At 42.0% G+C, this 24187-nt stretch overlaps 1 protein-coding gene across 5 annotated transcripts; it reads right to left on the reverse strand.

The window, feature by feature from the left end:
• Positions 1–5423: 5423 nt before the first annotated feature.
• Positions 5424–24112, reverse strand: LOC111955602 (zinc finger protein OZF). Of its 5 annotated transcripts, none has more exons than XM_023975818.3 (7): positions 23921–24112; positions 10453–10517; positions 8368–8469; positions 6704–6851; positions 6410–6492; positions 6049–6159; positions 5424–5939 (listed from the first exon to the last, which is right to left on the reverse strand). In XM_023975818.3, exons 1-7 carry the CDS (start codon positions 24093–24095, stop codon positions 5757–5759), a joined length of 867 nt encoding a protein of 288 aa, XP_023831586.1. In that variant the 5' UTR covers positions 24096–24112; the 3' UTR covers positions 5424–5756. The 5 variants fall into 5 exon arrangements, with proteins under 5 accessions (XP_023831586.1, XP_023831587.1, XP_023831588.1 ...); XM_023975819.2 differs by lacking the exon at positions 23921–24112 and adding an exon at positions 11050–11157; XM_023975820.2 differs by lacking the exon at positions 23921–24112 and adding an exon at positions 11055–11139.
• Positions 24113–24187: the final 75 nt, after the last annotated feature.

The following is a 24187-nucleotide window of genomic DNA, read 5'->3' on the forward strand; positions in this document are numbered from 1 at the left end:
TTTTACGCTGCTGCTACTCTCTGTTTATCTTATATGCATAGTCACTTTAACCATACATCCATGTACATACTACCTCAATTGGCCCGACCAACCAGTGCTCCCGCACATTGGCTAACTGGGCTATCTGCATTGTGTCCCACCTCCCGCCAACCCGTCCTTTTACGCTACTGCTACTCTCTGTTCATCATATATGCATAGTCACTTTAACCATACCTACATGTACATACTACCTCAATAAGCCTGACTAACCGGTGTCTGTATATAGCCTTGCTACTCTTATTTTCAAATGTCTTTTTACGTTTTTATTTTATTTCCCCCCGCACTATTGGTTAGAGCCTGTAAGTAAGCATTTCACTGTAAGGTCTACACCTGTTGTATTCGGCGCACGTGACAAATAAACTTTGATTTGATATCTGGAAATGTGCACGTACACCCTGGCCCATCAACTGCTGCTAGCCCCAATTCTGACGTGTGCTCTGATATCTACTTCACTGATTTCTGCTCTCACTGATTTCTGCTCTCACTGATTTCTGCTCTCACTGCTCTTCACTGAGTTAAGTTTCCCAACTCCAGTCCTTGAGTACCCCCAACAGCACACATTTTCGTTGTAGCCCCAGACAAGCACACCTGATTCAATTTATCATCAAGCCCTTGAGTTGAATCGGGCATGTTTGTCCAGGGCAACAATGAAAATGTGTACAGTTCGGGGTACTCAAGGACTGGAGTTGGGAAACTTAACTCTAGCTGACTTTACAAAGTTTTCTAACAAGAAAAAAAAGTTGTGTTCAGACAGGGATTATCAGCCTACATAAACCAGCAGATAAATTCCTGTGCTTGTGTGATTGGTATTTCCATAGAGAAAGAACTATCCCTGTCTATGKATATCTCTGAAGTAATTCTACTTGCATAAAGAATGTAGATACATCACAATGGTTAGAGCATTTTGTATTCCATCTCAAGCATTCCAATCCACACACATTCGGCTGAACACAGAGGAAAACACCATGATTCAGCGAATTGCATTATTTTACAGCAACCATATCAAAAACTACCTGTTTCCCAATGATGAGGGGTCTGATGAAGGCAATAAGAACCTGCACTATAAAAAGATTAGACTAGCAGGCCAGAACATTCAGAACACAGAACTGCCTCTGGAGAAGAGAGTACTGGCGGTCCACAATATTGGCCTACTGGGATACACAGGTATAGTGTAGTATAAGAAACGGGTGTGCTTAATGCTTAAACCTTATTCAACACTTTGTAAAGTAGTAAACTATATTGATTGAAATAAAGAGAAGAAACCTGCAATCACTGAATAGGTGTACCTCAGGGCTCTCCAACTCGGTTTCTGGAGAGCTACCCTCCTGTAGGTTCACAGCAACCCCAGTCGTAACTAACCAGATTCAGCATATCAATTAGCTAATTATATTAGAATCAAGTGCACTAGATTAGGGTTGGAGCTAAAACCTAAAGGATGGTAGCTCTGCAGGAATCGAGTTGGAGAAACCCTATATTTAGCTAATCAACACTTTTCCTGACTGTAGCAGAGGCTACAAAGGTCACCTTGACAATATAATCTATTGTTTTAAAACAAATGATAACCATCCTACGGGAGCTCTGTGTAAACAGTATTATGTCATGTTTTCTGGCGGCAGGTAGCCTAGAGGTTAAGAGTGTTGGGCCAATAACCGAAATGTTTCTGGTTCGAATCCCGGAGCCGCCTAGGTGAAAAATCTGTCGATGCAATTAACCTGAGATTATCCATTATATTATTCTCAAGGTCAAATCAAACTTTGACACATGCGCTGAATACAACAAGTGCAGACGTTACTGTGAAATGCTTACTTACAAGCCCTTAACCAACAGTGCAGGTCAAGAAGAGTTAAGAAAAGATTTACCAAGTAGACTAAAATAAAAAGTAACACCATAAGAATAACGAGGTTATATACAGTGTGCGGGGTTACAGGCTAGTTGAGGTAATTTGTACATGTAGGTGGGGGTGAAGTGACTATGCATAGATAAACAGCGAGTAGCAGCAGTGTATAGAAGGGAGGGGGGGGGTCAAAGTAAATTGTCCGGTGGTGATTTTATTAATTGTTTAGCAGTCTTATGGCTTGGGGGTAGAAGCTGTTGAGGAACCTTTTGGTCCTAGACTTGGCGCTCTGGTACCGCTTGCTGTGCGGTAGCAGAGAAAATCGTTATGACTTGGGTCTGACAATTTTATGGGCTTCCCTCTAACTTCGCAAAAAAAGAAACGTCCTCTCACTGTCAACTGCGTTAATTTTCAGCAAACTTAACATGTGCAAATATTTGTATGAACATAAGATTCAACAGACAAACTGACCAAGTTCCACAGACATGTGACTAACAGAAATGGAATAATGTGTCCCTGATCAAAAGGGGAGGGGGGGGGTCAAAATCAAAAGTCAGTATCTGGTGTGGCCACCAGCTGTATTAAGTACTGCAGTGCATCTCCTCCTCATGGACTGCACCAGATTTGCCAGTTCTTGCTTTGAGATGTTACCTCACTCTTCTACCAAGGCACCTGCAAGTTCCCTGACATTTCTGGGGGGAATGGCCCTAGAACGAGCAGTACGGCTGGTGGCATTGTCATGCTGAAGTTTCATGTCAGGATGAGCCTGCAGGAAGGGTACCACGAGGGAGGAGGATGTCTTCCCTTTAAAGCACAGAGTTGAGATTGCCTGCAATGACAACAAGCTCAGTCCGATGATGCTTTGACACACCACCCCAGACCATGACAGACACAGTGACGGTGGGTTTGTGCCCGTAGGCGACGTTGTTGCCGGTAATGTCTGGTGAGGACCGGCCTTACAACAGGCCTACAAGCCTTCAGTCCAGCCTCAGCCTATTGCGGACAGTGAGCACTGATGGAGGGATTGTGCGTTCCTGGTGTAACTCGGGCAGKTGTTGTTGCCATCCTGTACCWGTCCCGCAGGTGTGATGTTCGGATGTACCGATCCTGTGCAGGTGTTGTTATGTGGTCTGCCACTGCGAGGACGATCAGCTGTCCGTCCTGTCTCCCTGTAGGGCTGTCTTAGGCGTCTCACAGTACGGACTTTGTAATGTATTGCCCTGGCCACATCTGCAGTCCTCATGCCTCCTCCTAAGGCACGTTCACGCAGATGAGCAGGGACCCTGGGCATCTTTCTTTTGGTGTTTTTCAGAGTCAGTAGAAAGGCCTCTTTAGTGTCCTAAGTTCTCATAACTGCGACCTTAATTGCCTACCGTCTGTAAGCTGTTAGTGTCTTAACGACCGTTCCACAAGTGCATGTTCATTGTTTATGGTTCGTATAACAGGCATGGGAAACAGTGTTTAAACCCTTTACAATGAAGATCTGTGAAGTTATTTGGATTTTTGTGAATTATCTTTGAAAGATAGGGTCCTGAAAAAGGGGTTTCTTTCTTTGCCGAGTTTATTGTGCAAGATGCTTCCTTGACTCAGGCTGCTTGACTAGACTGACATAAAATAAAGAAGGCCTTAAGGTAATTTCTGCATGCCCAAATTACATTTTTTTGCTTAGTTTCATTTATGCTTTCACAAATAATAAAAACCACGTAGGCTATTGGGATTATACGTTTTATTTGTAGCTACATCCACTATAACAAGAAATAGATGACAACGGTGGTCATGTCAACCCATTGTATGTTTTACCCAAGTGCTATGACTGATTTTTAGCTTAGTACGTCACCACACGTGGCTCATACTTCAATGTTTGAGAATTCTAAACCCACATGAGCTAAGAGTACCCAGAGTTAATTTGACCATTGGAGAAAGAGCCACTGTGTAAATACTGCAATGCGGGTTGGATTGAACTGAGCCCCTAACCTTCATTTAAGGTGATTGCACTTTCCCAACAATATTGCAATATGCATATCTACGTTTAGCATCGTTTTAGCACCCCATTGGGGATTTGAATTTACAGTGCAAGTGGAAATCGACGTCAAGGACTCTGCGCGTTACCACAGTGAGCTAACTGGCAAGACAGATTTGCCGATGGACATTATTTTATCAGAGCATGCCAGTGGACTTCTAAKTATGCTTTAGTGAGAAAGTGTTGGGATCAGGTACAACTACATTTACCCACCCCAAAATTATTCATAAGCAATTTCACCCACCCACAACTTCACACCAGAACGCATTTTATTAATTTGAATGGGTTGGGCAGAGGCTGAATTTGGGGTTTAGTTACACCCTTTAACCCTAATTGCTCATGTAAGTCACTCTGGATAAGAGCGTCTGCTAAATGTTTCGACATCCAATTGTGCCAAATTGTCGTGGTGAGGTATAACTCCGGTAGGCTAATTTGACCTGTTGGGGAATAATTACACAATGAATTGTTTTGGTCTCCGTGTATGCTAATTAAATGAATAAATTACATGACAGCTAAATGCATGTGTTTGGCACCACTGCACTGCTCAAATAAACGCCAAGATTATAGTCACTGTCTTGTGAAATCAGAGCACATTGCAAAGCCATCGTGTGTCAATATTTGATATGTAGCTACTAAAAAGGTACTCTGCCTCTGAAAAGTATTAAACCATTTCCCCAGGTGGCTATGCAGCAGCAACCTGTGCTGCAGAGTACATGCCAGCCATGGCAGACTTCCTCAAGCAGCACAGCCTGTCAGATGACCAGAGGATCTCTGTGCTGGAGGGGCTATCAGGGGTCTGTTATGTCCACTTGACCAACCAGAAGCAGGCACACGCAATGGGCCTCTACGCCACACTACAGGTAGCCTAGAGAAATGTTATTCACTTACCCTAGGAGGTCCAGAGCCTGCTGGTTCTGTTCTGATAATTCATTGCACCCAGCTGGTGTCCCAGGTCTAAAGCAGTCCTTGATTAGAGGGGAACAATTAAATGCAGTGGAACTGGCATTGTGGTAGAGTTCAAGTTTAAAGGGCCTGGAGGTTAGAGCAGCAGGCAGGGACAGCAGTTAATTCTGGCTGTAGATGGTCACCTGCCATTGTGGCCTTGAGCAAAGCATTGAAGCCATAAAATTCCAAGCCAAAATTTGTTTGACAATTTAGTACATCTTCTCCTACAGGAGCTGATGGACCCCACCTGCCCACTGTCTCTATCCACCAAGGCTAAAATGTGGAGCTGCTACTTGCTCAACATCCTGTGTTGTAACAACATCCCAGTTATACGCACCTTGGTGGAGTCACAGAGCCTGAGGCTGACCCTAGAGGCTCTGGAGGGACAGGACTGGTACGGCTGGCCGAAGAACTACGCCAGGGAACTGCTCTGCATGCTAGGGTTCTGGGCACCACAGGTTGTTACAGCACAGGGTACAGCGCAAAACTATGGCTCTTAAGCAAACTTTGTTTGAGGTCAGGTTTAAACATAGGCCAACCAACATCACTATTCTTTTGGAAGTTTGAGAAATTAAAAAAGACAAGTAAAAAAAAAATGTTTATTTCACAGAAGTCCTGAAGCATATGTACAGAGTGCATTAAAACAGCACTATAATGAACATTTCTCAAACATAGGTTAACACAAATAGACTTAAACAGCAAAGATAAAAACAAGGGAAACTTCCCTTTTCATAAATCGGGTGGTAAGCTGTTGTGGTTAATCAAAATAAAAATCATACACAAATAAGGCACAAGTATCTCTTCAGATGTAAGCAGAGAAAATATATAAAGCAACTACAGGCATCAGTGCCAGAATGGCAAGTCTATAACAGTCCAGACATCTCGCAAAGTTGATTTTCAGTGCACCAGTTCTGTCACTCAATCATCCTCTGAGGGTTCATCTTCCTGTTCTGTGACATCATCCAAGACATCAGCCCCGGGTGTGAAATCACTGCTGGTACATTGGTCATCAGATTCATCTAGCTCTTTCAACTCATCTTCGGTACCAAGGGTGATCTCTCTCAAGTCATCCAGACTTTCCGGACTCTTTCCAGTCAACCTCTGAGGAGACAGAATGAGCTTTGAACATCACAAGCAACCTTAAGTTTAAAAGCATCCAGCATAGACAGACAAATACCTCTTTATGTTGCATCAATTTCACACTACTTACCTCTATCATGTCAGCCATGTGATTTATGTGCTGGGCCAGCTCCTGAAGCTCGTCATTCTCTGTCTTCAGCTGGACTATCTGCTCATCCTTGGCATCAATGTCTTTGTGCAACTAATCAAACAAGGTGATAGTCAGTTTGAGAAATGTACAGTTTCAGRCTTCACCATCAGCTAAAAAAGTTCATTTCAGACCCCACTATCAGCTTAAGTCAAGGCACTATATTCAAACAACCTGGGATCAAAATGCCACAAGAATGTGAAAAACAGACTAACACTCAGACTGATTTTGACAAATTGCACCGTGGGAAAGGGACAAGTTGATGGCTACACATTAGTCAGTTTTCAATCAGTGATTAACTCACTTTCTCATTCTCCTGGAGAACGTTGTAGAGTGCTTTTCGTCTCTCCTCAGCTACCTCCTTCCAGTAAGAGGAGGGAGGGGTTTCTGAAACAGAGGGGGTAGGCCATTTCAATTGAACAACCATTAGAGATTAATGAGAGAATATAGATTTAATTGTATGGGATTAAAAGTACGACATGGTTTATTTTGTCTAAATGTATAGTCCATTCGTGAAACATGGATGTGATAAATGGGATTAGGATCATGGCCAGCCATAAAACAGTTAATGCTTAAAATTCTTTGAATACAAACATACCTTTGACCATTAGTTCATAGGCCTCCTTGGTAACGCCATCAGGTAGATTTTCATTTTCTGTGTTTATAGATTTGACGGCAACTTCAGCCTTCACCCTCTTTGAGCCCTTCCCTTGTTCTGCATTCCACTGTTTTCTTTTGGCAACCCCCTTTCCAACAAAAACTAAGAATTACTTGATCAGCACATCAGTTGTTGGTAGACCATTTACCAATAAAATGACAGCTGCGCCACAGGTTGCAAACAGTTGGGAAGAAACGTGCAATGTCGATTCCGTGGCACATGACTAACGAACTGATACAACGCCTGCTCCAAAATTAAATCTTTCAATTTAAATTATACAAAATTCTAGCAACCAATAGAAAGTAATGTATATGGGGACACAGTCATCCCATTACTGCAGATTTTGCTGGAGACAGTTGTTTTTAGGGCTGAGCCCAATTAGGCGACTGGTCGATTGTTTGGTCCTAGTCGACCGAGAATGTTTTAGTTGAGCAGTAACACATAGGTGCGCATACCTCAGTAAACTAATCCATTGCAGAGGCCTAGACTAAAAGCCAATTTATGCTTGATTTGAAAACGTGGTCAGAGACTCCATATAGGAGGGTGTGACGCAATTGCAGAGCCCCMAAAAAAGAAAAAGCTCTGTACCAAATTGCCCAAAATGTAATAATGCGGAAGGCTTTGTATAGCGCCGCATTGACATGACTGGTTGACAGTAGGTGGGGGCGGTACATCCTATATAAACAAACTAATTTCCTTGACAACAGCTCTGCGAAGTAGTATGAATGTCCAAACTTCTGCTCCAGCCATATCACCGTAAATGCTGCATGGCCAATGCAGACGGATTGACCATGCGCCCAGATGCACTTCACTCCAGAATTGCCCCCCCCCCCGCCCAATATATGCAGTCATCTCATAACAGTGTGTGAATTGTTTGATTATATTTTAACAAATATGACCAGCAGTACATTTACCAGGAATTTCTATCATTTTTAATCTACAATGTTAGGTTAGCCATTTATTTTAATGAATAAAATATTATTATTTACAGTCTTCCTGTTCTCAATGTCAGAGTGGCCACAATGTTTGCAGTCCAAATCCTACACTACCCTTGTGAGAAACAAGTTCGGTTACTACAAGTCCTGCCAATTTAGTCATCGTCTTTTGTTTGGAGCACCCCTGTCAATGTTAATTAAGGACGCGCACAATGTAGCAAGTTCACTAGCACATTGCAGGCAGGACCCCAAATTAATATGACCTTTCAAGTTCGTTGCTGACAGACCATGTGTAGCCAATGTGATTTATAGGATATTTTCTACCTGCAATGTGGGCTATTTTTACATAGTTGGCAATGGCAATAGAAGTTAACTTACTTTAGGTTTGTATCAATTAGATAGCATTTTGATTACCCACATGACAGTGATTGAGATGAAGACAAATTAAATGAAACCGTTATAAATCATAACTGGCTCGATAGAGCGGTAGAAGTGGTAAGATAAGTTGGCGGGGTGGTAGGGTTAGAGGGAAATGTATAAATCAAAGGGGATTGGAAATTATGCAAACAAAGACATGGAAAGAATACGCAATATTAACACTGACACCCCCCCAAAATACAACATGGTTAGCCAAATACACCAATTTGTGCGACAGTGCCCAGGACATACCAGCATTACTCTGCCAAGGTTCTTATTGACTGCAGCTTGCTGGAGGACTTGCAGAGTTTTCCTTGAAGGTCCCATGTCTTGAATGGATCCACCAAAAAAGCTCTGAAATAAAACAAGACAAACACATTTAAAGTTTAATCCAGTAGTTGGATAATTGTGTAACAAGTCAACAAAAAGCCTGTGCTCATGTGATTCTATACAAAACCAGTCAGAAGTGTTACACCCCTCTCCATGAAAAACCATTCAGGTGCAACATTGGTGGAAACAAACAACCCTCTCCCTGACCTCAACAATGAGCACACTCAGTGTTTACCAGGGCCATTCAACAAACCCTACTCTGGTTACTCTGTCACCTCTGGGATAGCAAATAAGTGAAGTGTCTGAATGGCACTTCGTCTCACATGAAGGCAGACCGTGGTTCAAATAGCATTTTTTTTWAATCACATGCTATGTTTGAACTTTGTTGCAATGGAACCAATAGAAGAGCCAATAGAAGAGCCTAAACAATCCAATACCCCCCCACCCAGTCTCCCTGGCACTCCAGGCAGGCTAAAGCCAATTTTCAATTGTATTTGAACCCAGGTCTGGTACCCAGAGGTGTGGACTCGAGTCACAAATATGATGACTTGCAACAGGACTTTGACACCAATGACTTGTGACTTATCTTGGACTTGAGCCTTTTGACTTGACCCGACTTGATACGCTCCCCAAACAGATATTAAAATTGATGCTATTATTATTATTATTATTGTTTTTTTTTTTAAGTGCGCAGCGCATCAACTCTTCATTTAACAGATTACAGTTTGAATCGGACAGCAGCCAACCAAATTGTGCCAACTGAGAAAAAGTTGCGTGTGGCAGTGCAGAGGAATGTCGGCAGGTGAATTCAGATGGATCCCTTGGAAAGATACCCAAAATTATTTTCAGGTATAAAGAGCACGCTGTATCAACAAAAACAACGGATTGCGAATTGCAAAACATGCGGGAAGAGAATTACAGACGGAGGCGCAACAACTTCCAGCTTTGTTCGACATTTGAAGATGCACAAAAGAACGGTAAGTCGTGGCTAATATAGCCGACTGCTATATAATTTATATCTTTGCTAGTGTAGCATGTAGGCTAACGTAATGTTAAATCAATGAGCCTCCACAGTCAGTCAATACGGAAACGTGAACATTGCACCCAAGATATAGCTACAACTGGCTAGGCAGTTGGTAGCCTAAATCCTGCCTGATGTTACTGCTGTTCCTAAAACCATTGACATACGTTAGCCTACTGTAACCACACACAGAGGGTGTGTGTGTGTGTGTTAAGGTTGGGCGATTGTGTACAAGCCTACATCGCCCGATTGAGCCCCGATCGCTATGGGGGAGGGGGTCTTGTTCATGGCTACCCATGTATTTCCATGGAAATATAACGTTTTTGGAAAGTAATAAATATATTTTTAAAAGCAATCATGATTTGCGTAAATGTAATACTATTACTCTTGTTAAAAATATGAAATGGTATTACATTTTGTGAAGAGCACATGACTTGTTTAGGACTCGAAACTCAGTTCAGAACTTGAGACTTGTTGGTCAAGACTTGAGACTTACAAAACAATGACTTGGTCCCACCTCTGGTAACTGACCGGATTGCACAGGCAGGTGTGGGAAAGGGCAGGCTTACCCTGTGCTTAGCACAACTGCATGCATGGGCCGATTGCCTTCCAATTCCCACAGGCCGCAATTTTTCCCCAGGTCATCATCTTACCCGCTGACACTAACCAATTAATTACTATGGGAACTAGTCTTAAAAAGCTAATTATGGGAAACTACAAGTCAGTGAGTATGCAAACTTAACCCTAACAATAGTAACAGGCACAAGGTAAGAGTCATGAATTTCAAAACGTTGAGTTCCAATTCTGGAGGTGCATGAAGGATCTGTGGGTTAAAACCACTTCAGATAACTTGCTGAATTGTAAGGTTTCGCCTCCTTGCACATAATACTTCGTTAATTAACTTGACAGTACAGTAGTAGTCTGCTACKAAACACATTGATATCTCAGCACTAGACTGGGGATTGGCATATATATTATTTGCTTACCTTTATGTTCGCAGAGGCTTTATTCCCAGGTTTCATTTTCCTAATGGACATTTTATTGACAAGACCTGGTRAGAAAGGTACACTGTAAATCCTAAAGGCAATTTACAACTCGAAAAAAAAAAAAGTGACTTAAGAATGATAAGTTAAGTCGTTAAAAATGTAGCCAAGAATGTCTGTTGATACTGTAATAGCGTTCTATAATTGTCACAGTCTAACAGACTTCCCATCTCCGCCGAGGAAAAAACCCCGCCAAAAATGGCTGGCAATGTACCGCCACAAACAAAAGCAGAAAGTTCAGGATCTTTGGTATGCGGCCAGGTTAAGTAATAACTGTCTACATAGTTAACATTATCAATGKCTTGCTCCAAAAGATACTAACGCGGACCAAATGAGCTAGTTAGTAAAATAGAAAGGATCAAAATCAGAAACCAAACCGGCTAAAACAAGTAACTAGCTGGCTTTAGCTAACACAGTATTGGCTAACATTCATTTTTTTGTCACAAAAAAGGCGCTATCATTCGTGTAATACACTTATTGACTTGAGCGTATTTGACCGGAGAGAAATTCAACATTTTATACTACCATATAATAATGTACCTCACAGTTTTGGCAGCTTCCCGAGAGTGGGATCAGATTGGTTTACTTCTTTATTTCTCGGAAGTCACTTTCCTTTCTCGCCAACTCGCGCCAGGAGCTTAAATATCCTCTTAATCACGTGACGTGATGCTACTTCTGGATTTTGTCACTCTTTCAAAATAAGAGTTGTCATCCGTTCTCATTGTGTCCAGTAAACTAAATTAATTATGAAAGTAAAAATGCTAGAAAGTATGCACAGTTAACAACAATCAATATATCTTAGTTAATTATCAAACATGCGTTTCTAAAAGTGAAAATAATTAAGTGATATTTGTTTAGATTTTATTTTGTATGTTTTAAAGGTAGACAGCGATATGACATAGATCAGGGACTCCGGAAGAGTAAAATTGAGTCCATAGAGAAAGCAAGTACAAGATGGGTGTCAGGGATGGAGTGGTAGTATTATCATGAGGAGACGTGTACTTGGAAAACAGAGGAGGAATGGAGATGGAGGGAAAAAGAGAGGTAGAAGAGGTCTAAAATAGTGAGCTTGAGTTGGATAAAAATGGTGGAAAAAAGGGAGTTGGTTTGTCAAAGAAGAATGATAGAAAGTATAAGCAGAGGGAGCTGAAGACAGGAGGATAAATGGAAGTGAATGAGGGTAAAGTTATCGGAGACCGAGGTATGCACCAAGGATCAGGATGAAGAAGAGTCTGACAGTAGGAGTAAAGTTCCTGGACTCTTACCTTTTGGCTGATTAATTTGTGGTTTCGTGGTGGGTGAAAAAAAGAGTTGGGTCATGTGGAATCGGTGAGGGTAACTAGAAGTGGTCTAGTAATAATTGTTTGTGTTTCTGTTGGGCAGAGGAAGAATGCGCTCGAAGTAAATCGAATGGGGKCAAGAAAAGTGAATTGTTTCGTTCTCAAGAAAAGGGCACCAATGAAAGAAGTGATAACTGAGGTAGCAGTAGATATAAATGTTGACCAGCTGGGCGCAAAGATTCCCGGTGTATGTGATGCTCATCGTTTGATGCGACGCAGACAGGGTGGCGAGAGCGGGAAACAAGATTCATTGTCTGTTCTCTTGAGTTTTGAAGTTGAGTCTTTGCCTGACAAAGTGAAGTTAGGATACAAGTTATCCTGTATGAGTGTATGTGCCAAATACATTAAGATGTTACAGGTGTCAAGCTTATGGGCACGTGGCATTAGTGTTTAGGAGGGAGGGTCCATTGTGTGAGAAATGTGCAGAAGGGTATGAGACAAAGGAATGTGTAGTATTGTGGAAAGTAGTGGAATGTGTTAATTGTAGGGGTGCCCATGGAGCTGGGGATCAGAAATGTCCCGTGCGAGAGAGGCAGGTTGAGGTTTCCAGGGTTAGAGTAAAGCAGAAGTTGTCATGCTGAGGCAGTGAAGAAAGTAGAGGAAGATGGGTTAAGGGGAAGGAGTGGTGAGAGTAGTAGAGATATACCAGTACAGAGGGATAGACCAAAAAGTGAAATACATTTCAGTAAGATTGGATTTTTAGCATTTAAAGCAATGGTTATCAATTGTACTGCAGGGATGGACCGGAAGTCTCAGAAAATTGAGGTTGTGGTGGCAGCTGCAGAGGTATTTGAGTGTGCGAGACTTGACAGCAGAAGAGTTACAGTATGTGTGGTGATGTCCCATCCTGTCAGGGTGATGGCATGATGTAGGAGTAAATGCATTTAATTAAGAGTAGGGGGGTGTTCATTTTATTTTATATAATTTTGAAATTTGTGAGTATAGTGTTAGATGGTAGGGTATTTATTTAGTACATTTTTCTTTTCAAGTAAAGTTTCAGGGAGTTGTACTCCAGTCTAGTAGGTGGCGGTAATGCAACAAATTGGATGCTAACCGCTGTTAAACCTCAGAAGAAAACACCATAGCTCAGAGATGGGCAACTCCAGTCATTGGGTGCCGGAGTGGTGTCACACTTTTCCCCCACCCCTAGCAAACACAGCTGATCAAACTAATTGCATTCTAACCTGAAGATCATGATTAGTTGATTATTGGAGTCAGATGTGTTAGCTGGGACAAAAGTGTGACACTAATCAGGCTCCCGAGGACTGGAGTTGCCCATTCCTGATGTAGATGCTGAAAGTAAACAGCACAGTAGGTCAATTTCCACAACAATAGTGTTGAAGCRCAACTTCTCCGCTGTTTTGGTCCTGCACACATACTGTGTGAAAGTGAAGTTGTGCATCTCACTCACCCCAATATCTGCAGTGCAGCTCATGGCAACATTTCACTGAGTCTACCTTCAAAATGGTTTTGTGCCTGTGCATACTCCTAATGGAATGTAAATAAAACAACCATACCTCAATAGAAGGTTCACTGTACTCTGTAGCATCCATATAATATGAAAAACATTTACATCCCCCTGAACCCATTTTTTTTWATATAAAGAATGTACAGGGACAGTTTTGTCAGTTAAAAATGTGTTATCCTTCACAAAAATGAAAATAGTGTGCTCTCATGGGAATATATATATAGAAGGCCTTTATTTAATAGTAAAAAGCAGATTAGTATTCACAACTCTGACTGAAGGCATAGCCTGACAGAGAGCATCTACTACATTGTTTTATAGATTCTATTGTACAGTATGTTCTAATGCACCACCAACCAAAAGACAGTGTCTATTTTAAACTTAAAGGAGAAGTTATTTTTTTAGAACCAAATCTTTATTTTTGATGTAAATGGCATGTTATAAAAGGGTCCAGGAAACCTTTTTGTGATTTCACATGTTTTTGAGAAACTTACACTAAACAGCAAATCACTTCCCCATTGTGTAGTATGGGGGCCCTGAAAAAACATGATCAAATGCTCCAAAAACACCCAAATGTCATTTTATTAACGGCAATGCTCTCAGTATAGTGATGCAGGTCTTTAGATATCGTGTCATTCAGAACTTTATCCGCAACATTTTGTTGCGACTCCAGCAATACCTCTGTCTATTCTACATGTAACTGCCAAAATAAAGGAAAGTCTTGAGTAAACAAGAGATACAAAGTATATAGGGAGGAGGTGAGGGCCCTGGGAGAGGGGTGCCAGGAAATTAACCTCTCACCCGACGTCAACAAAACAAAGGAGCTGATTGTGGACTTCAGGAAACAGCAGAGGGAGCACGGCCCTATCCACGTCGACGGAACCGCAGTGGAGAAGGTGGAAAGCGTCAAGTTCCTCGGCGTACACATCACTGACGTTCTGAAATGGTCCAACCACAAAGACAGTGTGGTGAAGGCGCAATAGCGCCTCTTCAACCTCAGGAGCCTGAAGAAATTTGGCTTGGCACCTTAAACCCTCACAAACCTTTACAGATGCATAATTGAGAGCATCCCGTCGGGCTGTATCAACACCTGGTAGGGCAACTGCACCACCCGCAACCGCAAGGCTCTCCAGAGGGTGGTGTGCTCTGTCCAACGCATCACCTGGGGCAAACTACCTGCCCTCCAGGACACCAACAGCACCAAATGTCACAGGAAGGCCAAAAAGATCTTCAAAGACATCAACCACCTGAGCCACGGCCTGTTCACCCCACTATCATCCAGAAGGCGAGGTCAGTAGAGGTGCATCAAAGCTGGGACCGATATAAGCTGTTTTTCAGTCCATCACTAGCCGGCTTCCACCTGGTTACGCAAGCCTTCACCTTAGAGGCTGCTGCTCTATCTACAGACTTGGAATCACTGGCCCCTTCAATAATGGAACACTTGTCACTTTAATAATGTTTACATAATGTTTACATACTGCTTTACTCTCTCATATGTAAACTGTATTCTATTCTATTGTATTTTAGTCAATGCCACTCCGACATTGCTCAATCTAATATTTATAATATTATAAATTCTATGATTTAACTTTTAGATGTGTGTATTGTTGTGAATCATTTTTAGATACTACTGCACTGTTGGAGCTAGGAGCACAATCATTTCGCTACACCCGCAATAAATCTGCTAAATGTGTATGTGACCAATAAAATATTATATTGAAAGCATGGGGTGCTTCCACACAGGAAGTTCCAGACACTTGTAGAATCTATGCCAAGGAGTATAGAAGCTGTTCTGGCGGCTCGTGGTGGCCCAATGCCATATTAAGATGCTTTATGTTGGTGTTTCCTTTATTTTGGCAGTTATGTAGCAGCAGGCTACACAGAAAATGGAACAGCTGGATAAGGGAAATGACTCGTGCAAGGTAATATAACATTGTGGATAAAGTTCGGAATGAACTAAAAGTACACATTTGGGTGTTTTTCGAGCCTTTGTTCCTGTTTTTTAGGGACTGCATACTACACAACGAGGATGAGGAAGTGATTTGCCATTTGTGTTAAGTTTCTCAAAAACATGCAAAATCACAAAAAAGGTGTCTGTACTCTTCAAGAACATGCTATTTACATCAAAAATAGAGATTTGGTTGTAAAAGTTAACTTGTTCTTTAAGTCATCTTCTGAGAATCAGGCACTTTCATGAAATTTGTGACGGTTCCTCAGGTGACTTTTAAGTAGCGGATTATTTCTAAAGCATCTGCCACAGAATTTGCACCGATACGGTTTCTCTCCAGAGTGAGTGGTCAGGTGTTGTGTCAGGTTGCCTGGGGTGGCAAAGCAATGTCCACACACAGTGCACTTGAAAGGTCTCTCTCCTGTGTGAACCGCTGTGTGTCTGGTCAGTTCTTCCTTGCGCTTGAAGCTTTTGGGACACTGCTTGCAACCATGTGGTTTCTCACCTCTGTGAGTCCACATATGTGTTTCCAGTTGTGTTTTCTGGTCAAAGTCTTGCCCACAGTCCTTACACCGATATGATTTCTCCCCTGTGTGGAACTTCATATGTGCTTTCAAGTATCCATTACAAGTGAAACTTTCTCCACATTCTTTGCACTGAAATGGTTTCTCCCCCGTGTGAAGTCTCATATGCAATTTCATATATCCCTTAGTTTTGAAGCATTTCCCACATTCTTTGCATTGATACTGTTTCTCTCCTGTGTGAGACACCATGTGTGTTCTCAGATTAGCATCACTAGGGAAGCATTTGCCACAAACATTACAAGTACGTGTTGCTTTTATGTGGGTTTGCAGGTGATCTGTCAGACTTGCCATGGACTCAAAGACTTCTTCACACACACCGCACATTTTCGTATGCTTTGTGTGTACATTTTTCACATGGTTAACTAAAGGACCAATGTACACAAATGTACTTCCACACAACTTGCAACAATAAGGAGAAGCATTTGTGGTCGCCCTGCCTCCAGCAACGGTATGGAAGCGTAGTTCTTTCTTTGCCCATTTTCTGGATGATTCCAGTGGCTTTGACCCGGACGGTTGTCCCCCACTCTCCACCTCGTTGTCACTTCCGCTGTTTTCACTCTGAGCTGCAGAACAGCCTAGATATCCTTCTGATAGGGACTGAGAGGCACTGGTTGCTTCTGATACTGTGTAGTCCTCTCCATCAGGCTCAGTTTTGATCTCTTTAGGAATGAGGATGCATAACACATCATCCTCTTTGACCTCGAAAGTGTGGCTTGAGAAATCCATGTGATAGGGTGGATAAGGTGGGTTACTGTCTCTTTCCTCACAGACAGTGAATATGGAGTCGTTGGTATCAGATTCTAGCCTTTCAAGCTGCTCTTCCTCCTGATTTGTCCCGATTTCCTCTTGTTCATCTTTAATCTGTGTGGACTCTGGGCCCTTCTGCCCCAGATTGGGGCCCCACTTCTGCTCACCGTGCTGCCGCTCAGGGGGAACCTCCTCTTCAGAGACTGGGAGCGTGAGCTGCTGGGGGTCTAGAAAAAAAGTGGGGAAAGGGATAAATATGTGATCAATACACATTAGTATTTTATTTATTTACTTTTTACCACTTTTTTCTCCCCAATTTCGTGATATCCAAATTGGTAGCTACAGTCTTGTCCCATCGCTGCAACTCCCGTATGGATTCAGGAGAGGCGAAGGTCAAGAGCCATGCTTCCTCCGAAACACGACCCTGCCAAGCCGTACTGCTTCTTGACACACTGCATGTGCCCGGCCCGCCACAAGAGTCGCTCGTGCTCGATGGGACAAAGACATCCCGGCCGGACGATGCAGGGCCAATTGTGGKCCGCCTCATGGGTCTCCTGGTTGTGGCCGCCTGCGACACAGCAGGGGATCGAACCCGGGTCTGTAGTGACGCCTCAAACACTGCAATGCAGTGCCTTAGACAGCTGTGCCACTCAGGAAGCCCGATCAATACATATTTGAACAATTTTAAAGTAAATAACATAGGCCTATCCAGTGTTGTAGTACTCAAGTCCAGGACACGATTTTCATGACTCAATTCGGACTTGACCAGTAGTGACTTTGTTGTCAGAAATTCTCTCTCCCTTGCATTATTCAACATGCTAGCTACAACAGCAAATGTCAGATAGCTACTTTATTTGCTGCTAGCCTTACCAATGTGCAAGACAGTAAAAGTTATCCAGCTTTTCATGTTACTAAATGTATCATTGAGCACTAACAACCCAGTAAGCATGGACTGACGCCCACGTCTTCTGAACGTCTTTTTTGGGCCCCGGAATTGATTTCAATGTCCACGGACCAGCCCGTCTAAATCTGAACCAATCATAGACATCTATGTTTCACAAGTTGACAGCACAGTACAGCAGAGTACAATACATTACAGTAAATAAAAGTATGGTACAGTACAATACAGTAGAGCACGGAGTACAGTAAAGTATAGTACAATGTACTCTACTGAATTAAACTCTACTTTACTGTACTCTACTGGGCTGTACTGAACTGTGCTGCTGAAACGTGTGAAACACATCTGAACGAATCATAGACGTCTAGGCTTTGGTCTGATCCGGACCAACCAAATGTGTACTTGTTTAGGGTGGAGCTCATTAGAATAATACCCTACCATTTTGGTCATTCATCAGACGCTCTTATCCAGAGCAACTTACACTCAGTGCATTCAACTAAGGTAGATAAACAACATATCACAGTCATAGCAAGAAAACATTTATGTAACCGTTGCTAAGAATGTTATTGTAGTTGAAGTGGTCTGTTGGTTTATTCTGTAGGTTGGATTACTTTGAACATCATAGCGGCCATACTGCAGTCTTCAGTTTGGTCAGTTTTCCTATTTTATGTGAAAAAAAAGGGAAAAAAAGTTGAATGTGACATAATGCTTTCTTCATTGACATGTATACATCTCATTTTCTAATATTGCTATGGGAACAGCCAAACAAAGGAAGTGATGGATTCGACTTCCGCTCTACTTCCCTAAACTTGCCAGGGTAAATTATTTGAAAAAGAGTCAATTTACAGAGTATTAAAGCCAAGTAAACAAATATAAGTATAATTTTATTTCATTCAAGTTTGCTAACGTTAGCTAGACTTACTAGTAGGCTAGTTCTGTTGTGATAATAATGTTAGTTGTGTTGTGTCAGAGTTAAGGCGCGGGCCATCCACCAAGCCAATAACTATAATGATAAACTAWCTATAGGCTACATAACCATAAAACGCTGGTGAGCAGCCACACTACAAGTGTCAATCAACTGATCAAGGCACCCCACTGCACGTTTACTATTAATAAGGTGGTAACAAGACCATTCATGAGGTCTCTATCGCACAAATACTGGTTCAGACCATTCTGTGCTTTCAGGGTGTGTTCATTGTCATAGTAACAACTCAAAATAATACTTCAATGTTAATGTAGGCCTAATGAAAATAATATAGTAACATGTATTTAAATGTAGCAATTCAACAACAAATGCCGTTTAGCCTGTGCATCTTTTACAGCATGCCATTGTGGTTTGCAAGGGAATGGTTGTCAATTCCTGTGGGTCTTCTTTTTCACTGTGCTCATTTCTGTATGTCCTGTGCAACTATTTGTTATATTTTCAGCAATTAACAAGAGCAAGCCTGCTTCTTTCCCCGAATAGGCTATTAGGCCTAGTATAAAAAAAGTATATAAATAAATGTCCTGTCGCTTTTGTAGCCTATAGCTTTTTCTGGGATTTCACAAGAAGAGGAATGGCCTTTTGCGGAGAGGCATGTGTAGCTTATAGTCTGTTGCGCATGGGAACAGCTGGAAGAGAGAGGCTGATGATGTGTAGTATGAAGCTAAATATTAGCTAGATATTAGGTCATTTATTAGCTAAATATTAGGGTTATAGGCCAAATATTTACCCGACAAAGTGCAAGAAAAATAAATTAACAGATTTTGAAATGGCAGATCTGTAGTCCGTTCCTCCAGGTTGCGCTCTGTGGTCCCCGGGCATGCAAAGCTCCACTATTGATTAGGCCTAGGTTTTTAGACAAGGAAATTATTATACCTGGGCTACAACAACAGTGCAATGAGTAATTTATTATTGTTATCAAATTAGTCATTATTGTCCATTGGATGTAAACTGCAATGATGTACCATAAAGTATGAAAATGTCAGACTGCTCTATCAAATATCAAATCATAGACTTAATTATAACATAATAACACACAGAAATACGAGCCTTAGGTCATTAATATGGTAAAATCCGGAAACTATCATTTCGAGAAAAAAAAACTTTATTCTTTCAGTGAAATACGGAACCGTTCCGGGTGGCATCCCTAAGTCTAAATATTGCTGTTACATTGCACAACCTTCAATGTTATGTCATAATTATGTACAATTCTGGCAAATTAATTACGGTCTTTGTTAGGAAGAAATGGTCTTCACACCGTTCGCAACGAGCCAGGCGGCCCAAACTGCTGCATATACCCTGACTGCTTGCACGGAACGCAAGAGAAGTGACACAATTTCCCGAGTTAAAATAAATGAATGTTAGCAGGCAATATTAACTAAATATGCAGGTTTAAAAATATATACTTGTGTATTGATTTTAAAGAAAGGCATTGATGTTTATGGTTAGGTACACATTGGTGCAACGGCAGTGCTTTTTTCGCGAATGCGCTTGTTAAATCATCACCCGTTTGGCGAAGTAGGCTGTGATTCGATGACAAATTAACAGGCACCGCATCGATTTATATGCAACGCAGGACAAGCTAGATAAACTAGTAATATCATCAACCATGTGTAGTTAACTAGTGATTATGTTAAGATTGATTGTTTTTATAAGATAGTTTTAATGCTAGCTAGCAACTTACCTTGGCTTCTTGCTGCACTCGCGTAACAGGTAGTCAGCCTGCCACGCAGTCTCCTCGTGGAGTGCAATGTAATCGGCCACAATCGGTGTCCAAAAATGACGATTACCGATTGTTATGACAACTTGAAATCGGCCCTAATTAATCGGCCATTCCGATTAATCGGTCGACCTCTACTACATACCATAACAGACCGATGCTGGCACTAAAACCACACTCAATGAGCTGTGTACCGCCATAAGCAAACAGGAAAAGAGTCATCCAGAGGCGGCGCGCATAGTGGCAGGGAAACTTAAATCAGTTTAACCTAATTTCTATCAGCATGTTAAATGTGCAACCAGAGGGGGAAAAAACTCTGGACCACCTTTACTCCACACACACAGATACGAGTACAAAGCTCTCCCTCGCCCTCCATTAGAGGGGGAAAAAACTCTGGACCACCTTTACTCCACACACACAGATACGAGTACAAAGCTCTCCCTCGCCCTCCATTAGGAGGGGGAAAAAACTCTGGACCACCTTTACTCCACACACACAGATACGAGTACAAAGCTCTCCCTCGCCCTCCATTTGGCAAATCTCACCAGAATTCTATCCACCTGATTCCTGCCTACAAGCAAAAATTAAAGCAGGAAGCACCAGTGACTCGCTCAATACGGAAGTGGTCAGATGACGCGGATGCTACACTACAGGACTGTTTTGCTAGCACAGACTGGAATATCTTCCGGGATTCCTCCGATGGCATTGAGGAGTACACTACATCAGTCACTGGCTACATCAATAAGTGAATCGATGACGTCGTCCCCACAGAGACTGTACGTACATACCTCAACCAGAAGTCATGGATTACAGGCAACATTCGCACTGAGCTAACACGTAGAGCTGCCGCTTTCAAGGAGCGGGAAGCTTATAAGAAATCCCGCTATGCCCTCCGACAAACCATCAAACAGGCAAAGCGTCAATACAGGACTAAGATCGATTCGTACCACACCGGCTCCGATGCTCGTCAGATGTGGCAGGGTAACTAACTTTTTAGGGATAGGGGGAAGCATTTTCACTTTGGATGAATCGCGTGCCCATAGTGAACTGCCTCCTACTCTGTCCCAGATGCTAATATATGCTTATTATTATTACTATTGGATAGAAAACACTCTGAAATTTCTAAAACTGTTTGAATTATGTCTGTGAGTATAACAGAACTCATATGGCAGGCAAACTTCCAAACAGGAAGTGGAAATTCATAGTCACTTTAATAACTCTACCTACATGTACATATTCCCTTGACACCAGCACCAATAGGCTCTGTACCAGCACCAATAGGCCCGCTATTGTTATTTACTGCTGGAAATGTGTGGAAATTAATAATTGTGTCATTCTCCAAACTTTTGGCCACGACTGTACACTATGTGCGCTCCCAAAGTTGTCCCCGGGTACTAACTAAAGCTACCCTATCATTTCAGTTTTTTAGGCACAAAAAAATGTTAGGCTCCCGAGTGGCGCAGCGGTCTAAGGCACTGCATCTCAGTGCTAGAGGCGTCACTACAGACCCTGGTTCGATTCCAAGCTGTATCACAACCGGCCGTGATTGGGAGTCCTATAGGGCGGCGCACAATTGGCCCAGCGTCATCCGGGTTTGGCCGGGGTAGGCCATCATTGTAAATAAGAATTTGTTCTTAACTGACTTGCCTAGTTAAATAAAGGTTAAATAAATAAATAATAAATAAATCCTACATAGGCAACAACATGTAATGAAGAATGTTATTATTGTTTTCTAGTGAGTACAAAACTCTAGTCTAGGCTGTAAACTGTAGTCAATAGCCTATGTCATTTGATTAACCGCCCAAAAGCCTGGTGTTTTCAATGCATATTCATTGAAAATAATGAAATAACTGATTGTGGACTACAGGAAAAGTAGGACCGAGCACGCCCCCATTCTCATCGACAGGGCTGTAGTGGAGCAGTTTGAGAGCGTCAAGTTCCTTGGTGTCCACATCAACAACAAACTAGAATGGTCCAAACACACCAAGACAGTCGTGAAGAGGGCACGACAAAACCTATTTCCCCTCAGGAAACTAAAAAGATTTGGCATGGGTCCTGAGATCCTCAAAAGGTTCTTCAGCTGCAACATCGAGAGCACCCTGACCGGTTGCATCACTGCCTGGTACGGCAATTGCTTTGCCTCTGACCGCAAGGCACTACAGAGGGTAATAAATACGGCCCAGTACATCACTGGGGCTAAGCTGCCTGCCATCCAGGACCTCTATACCAGGCGGTGTCAGAGGAAGGCCCTAAAAATTGTCAAAGACCCCAGCCACCCCAGTCATAGACTGTTCTCTCTACTACTGCATGGCAAGCGGTACCGGAGTGCCAAGTCTAGGACAAAAATGCTTCTCAACAGTTTTTACCCCCAAGCCATAAGATTCCTGAACAGGTAATCAAATGGCTACCCGGACTATTTGCATTGTGTTCCCCCCCCCCAACCCCTCTTTTATGCTGCTGCTACTCTCTGTTTATCATATAGTCACTTTAACTATACATTCATGTACATACTACCTTAATTGGGCTTACCAACCAGTGCCCCCGCACATTGGCTAACCGGGCTATCTGCATTGTGTCCCGCCACCCACCACCCCCACTTTTACTCTACTGCTACTCTCTGTTCATCATATATGCATAGTCACTTTAACCATACCTACATGTACATACTACCTCAATCAGCCTGACTAACCAGTGTCTGTATGTAGCCTTGCTACTTTTATAGCCTCGCTACTGTATATAGCCTGTCTTTTTACTGTTGTTTTCTTTACTTACATATTGTTCACCTAATAGCTTTTTTGCACTATTGGTTAGAGCCTGTAAGTAAGCATTTCACTGTAAAGTCAACACCTGTTGTATTCGGCGCACGTGACAAATAAACTTTGATTTGATCTTGCCTGCCTGATTGGGCAACCATTTGGATCAGTTATGGGGTTTTTCTAGGCAGTTTAGCCTACAAGGTCCAAGCACATTAGCAGGACAGTAATATTATGTATTTTGTCATGATGTATCAGGTTACAGAAACATACTAATGCAGGGATTTCTAGTGGCGCGCATATTAATTATGATTATGCGCTAGCACAGAGGAAGTTGTAGCAATAGTTTCCATGTTTGGCTTCAGTGTTTTAAAAGCGTTAGAAAAAATGAAGTGGATATAAGTGAATGCATGTACATTTTAAAATCTGGCTATAGAAACAATTATAAAAAAAAGAAGTATTTTCAACATCTGTAAGATACATATTTTCAACGTCTGTAAAATATGTATTTTCAACGTCTTTAAAATATGTGTTTTCAACGTCCGTAAAATAAGTCTTTCTCCAGGAAAATAAGTGTTTTCAACATCCGGAAAATACATATTTTCAACTGATTCAAAACAAAATGTTTACCTTTTTCGATGTCTGGAAAAGACGTATAAAATAAGCATTTTCAACATAATTTTGCTCACTGGGAAGGGACTCGTGACTCGATCATAATTAAAGGCCCTGGACTTGGTTGATAGGGTCTTGGGATTCGACTCGTTTWCTACATTACTGGGCCTATCCATAGTCCTTTGAAACTCATGCAATAAAATGTGTTTTGTTTACAATATGTTTAGCTAGGTAGTTTACAGTTGGATAAATCCCCAAATACTGCTGATTCAAGTTAGCGAATTCAAGTACAACAGAGCAAGTAGTGGGTCTTTACATCAGTAACTAACTACCCGATTCGTTTGATGTAAATCGAAACAAACCTGTTCTATGCAGTTTGAAATCCAGCAGACGTCGAAGACGTTCGTTCTCCTCCTTTGAACGAGAGATTTCTTCCTGGTATTTTGTTATTGTTCTCTCTACCACCCCGGCTATCTCCACAGCCACCGCTGTTAGCCGTTCAGTAATATACACATTGAACAATGCCAGTTTAGACATTTTGACAGGTATGAACGTCGAGATTTCTTTGTGTTTTGCTAGCTACTTCTTTTTTCAACAGAGGCAGAAAATGTATTCCAGATGATGATAAT

The sequence above is a fragment of the Salvelinus sp. IW2-2015 genome, linkage group LG31 (genome assembly GCF_002910315.2).
Source record: "Salvelinus sp. IW2-2015 linkage group LG31, ASM291031v2, whole genome shotgun sequence".
NCBI lineage: Eukaryota > Metazoa > Chordata > Actinopteri > Salmoniformes > Salmonidae > Salvelinus > Salvelinus sp. IW2-2015.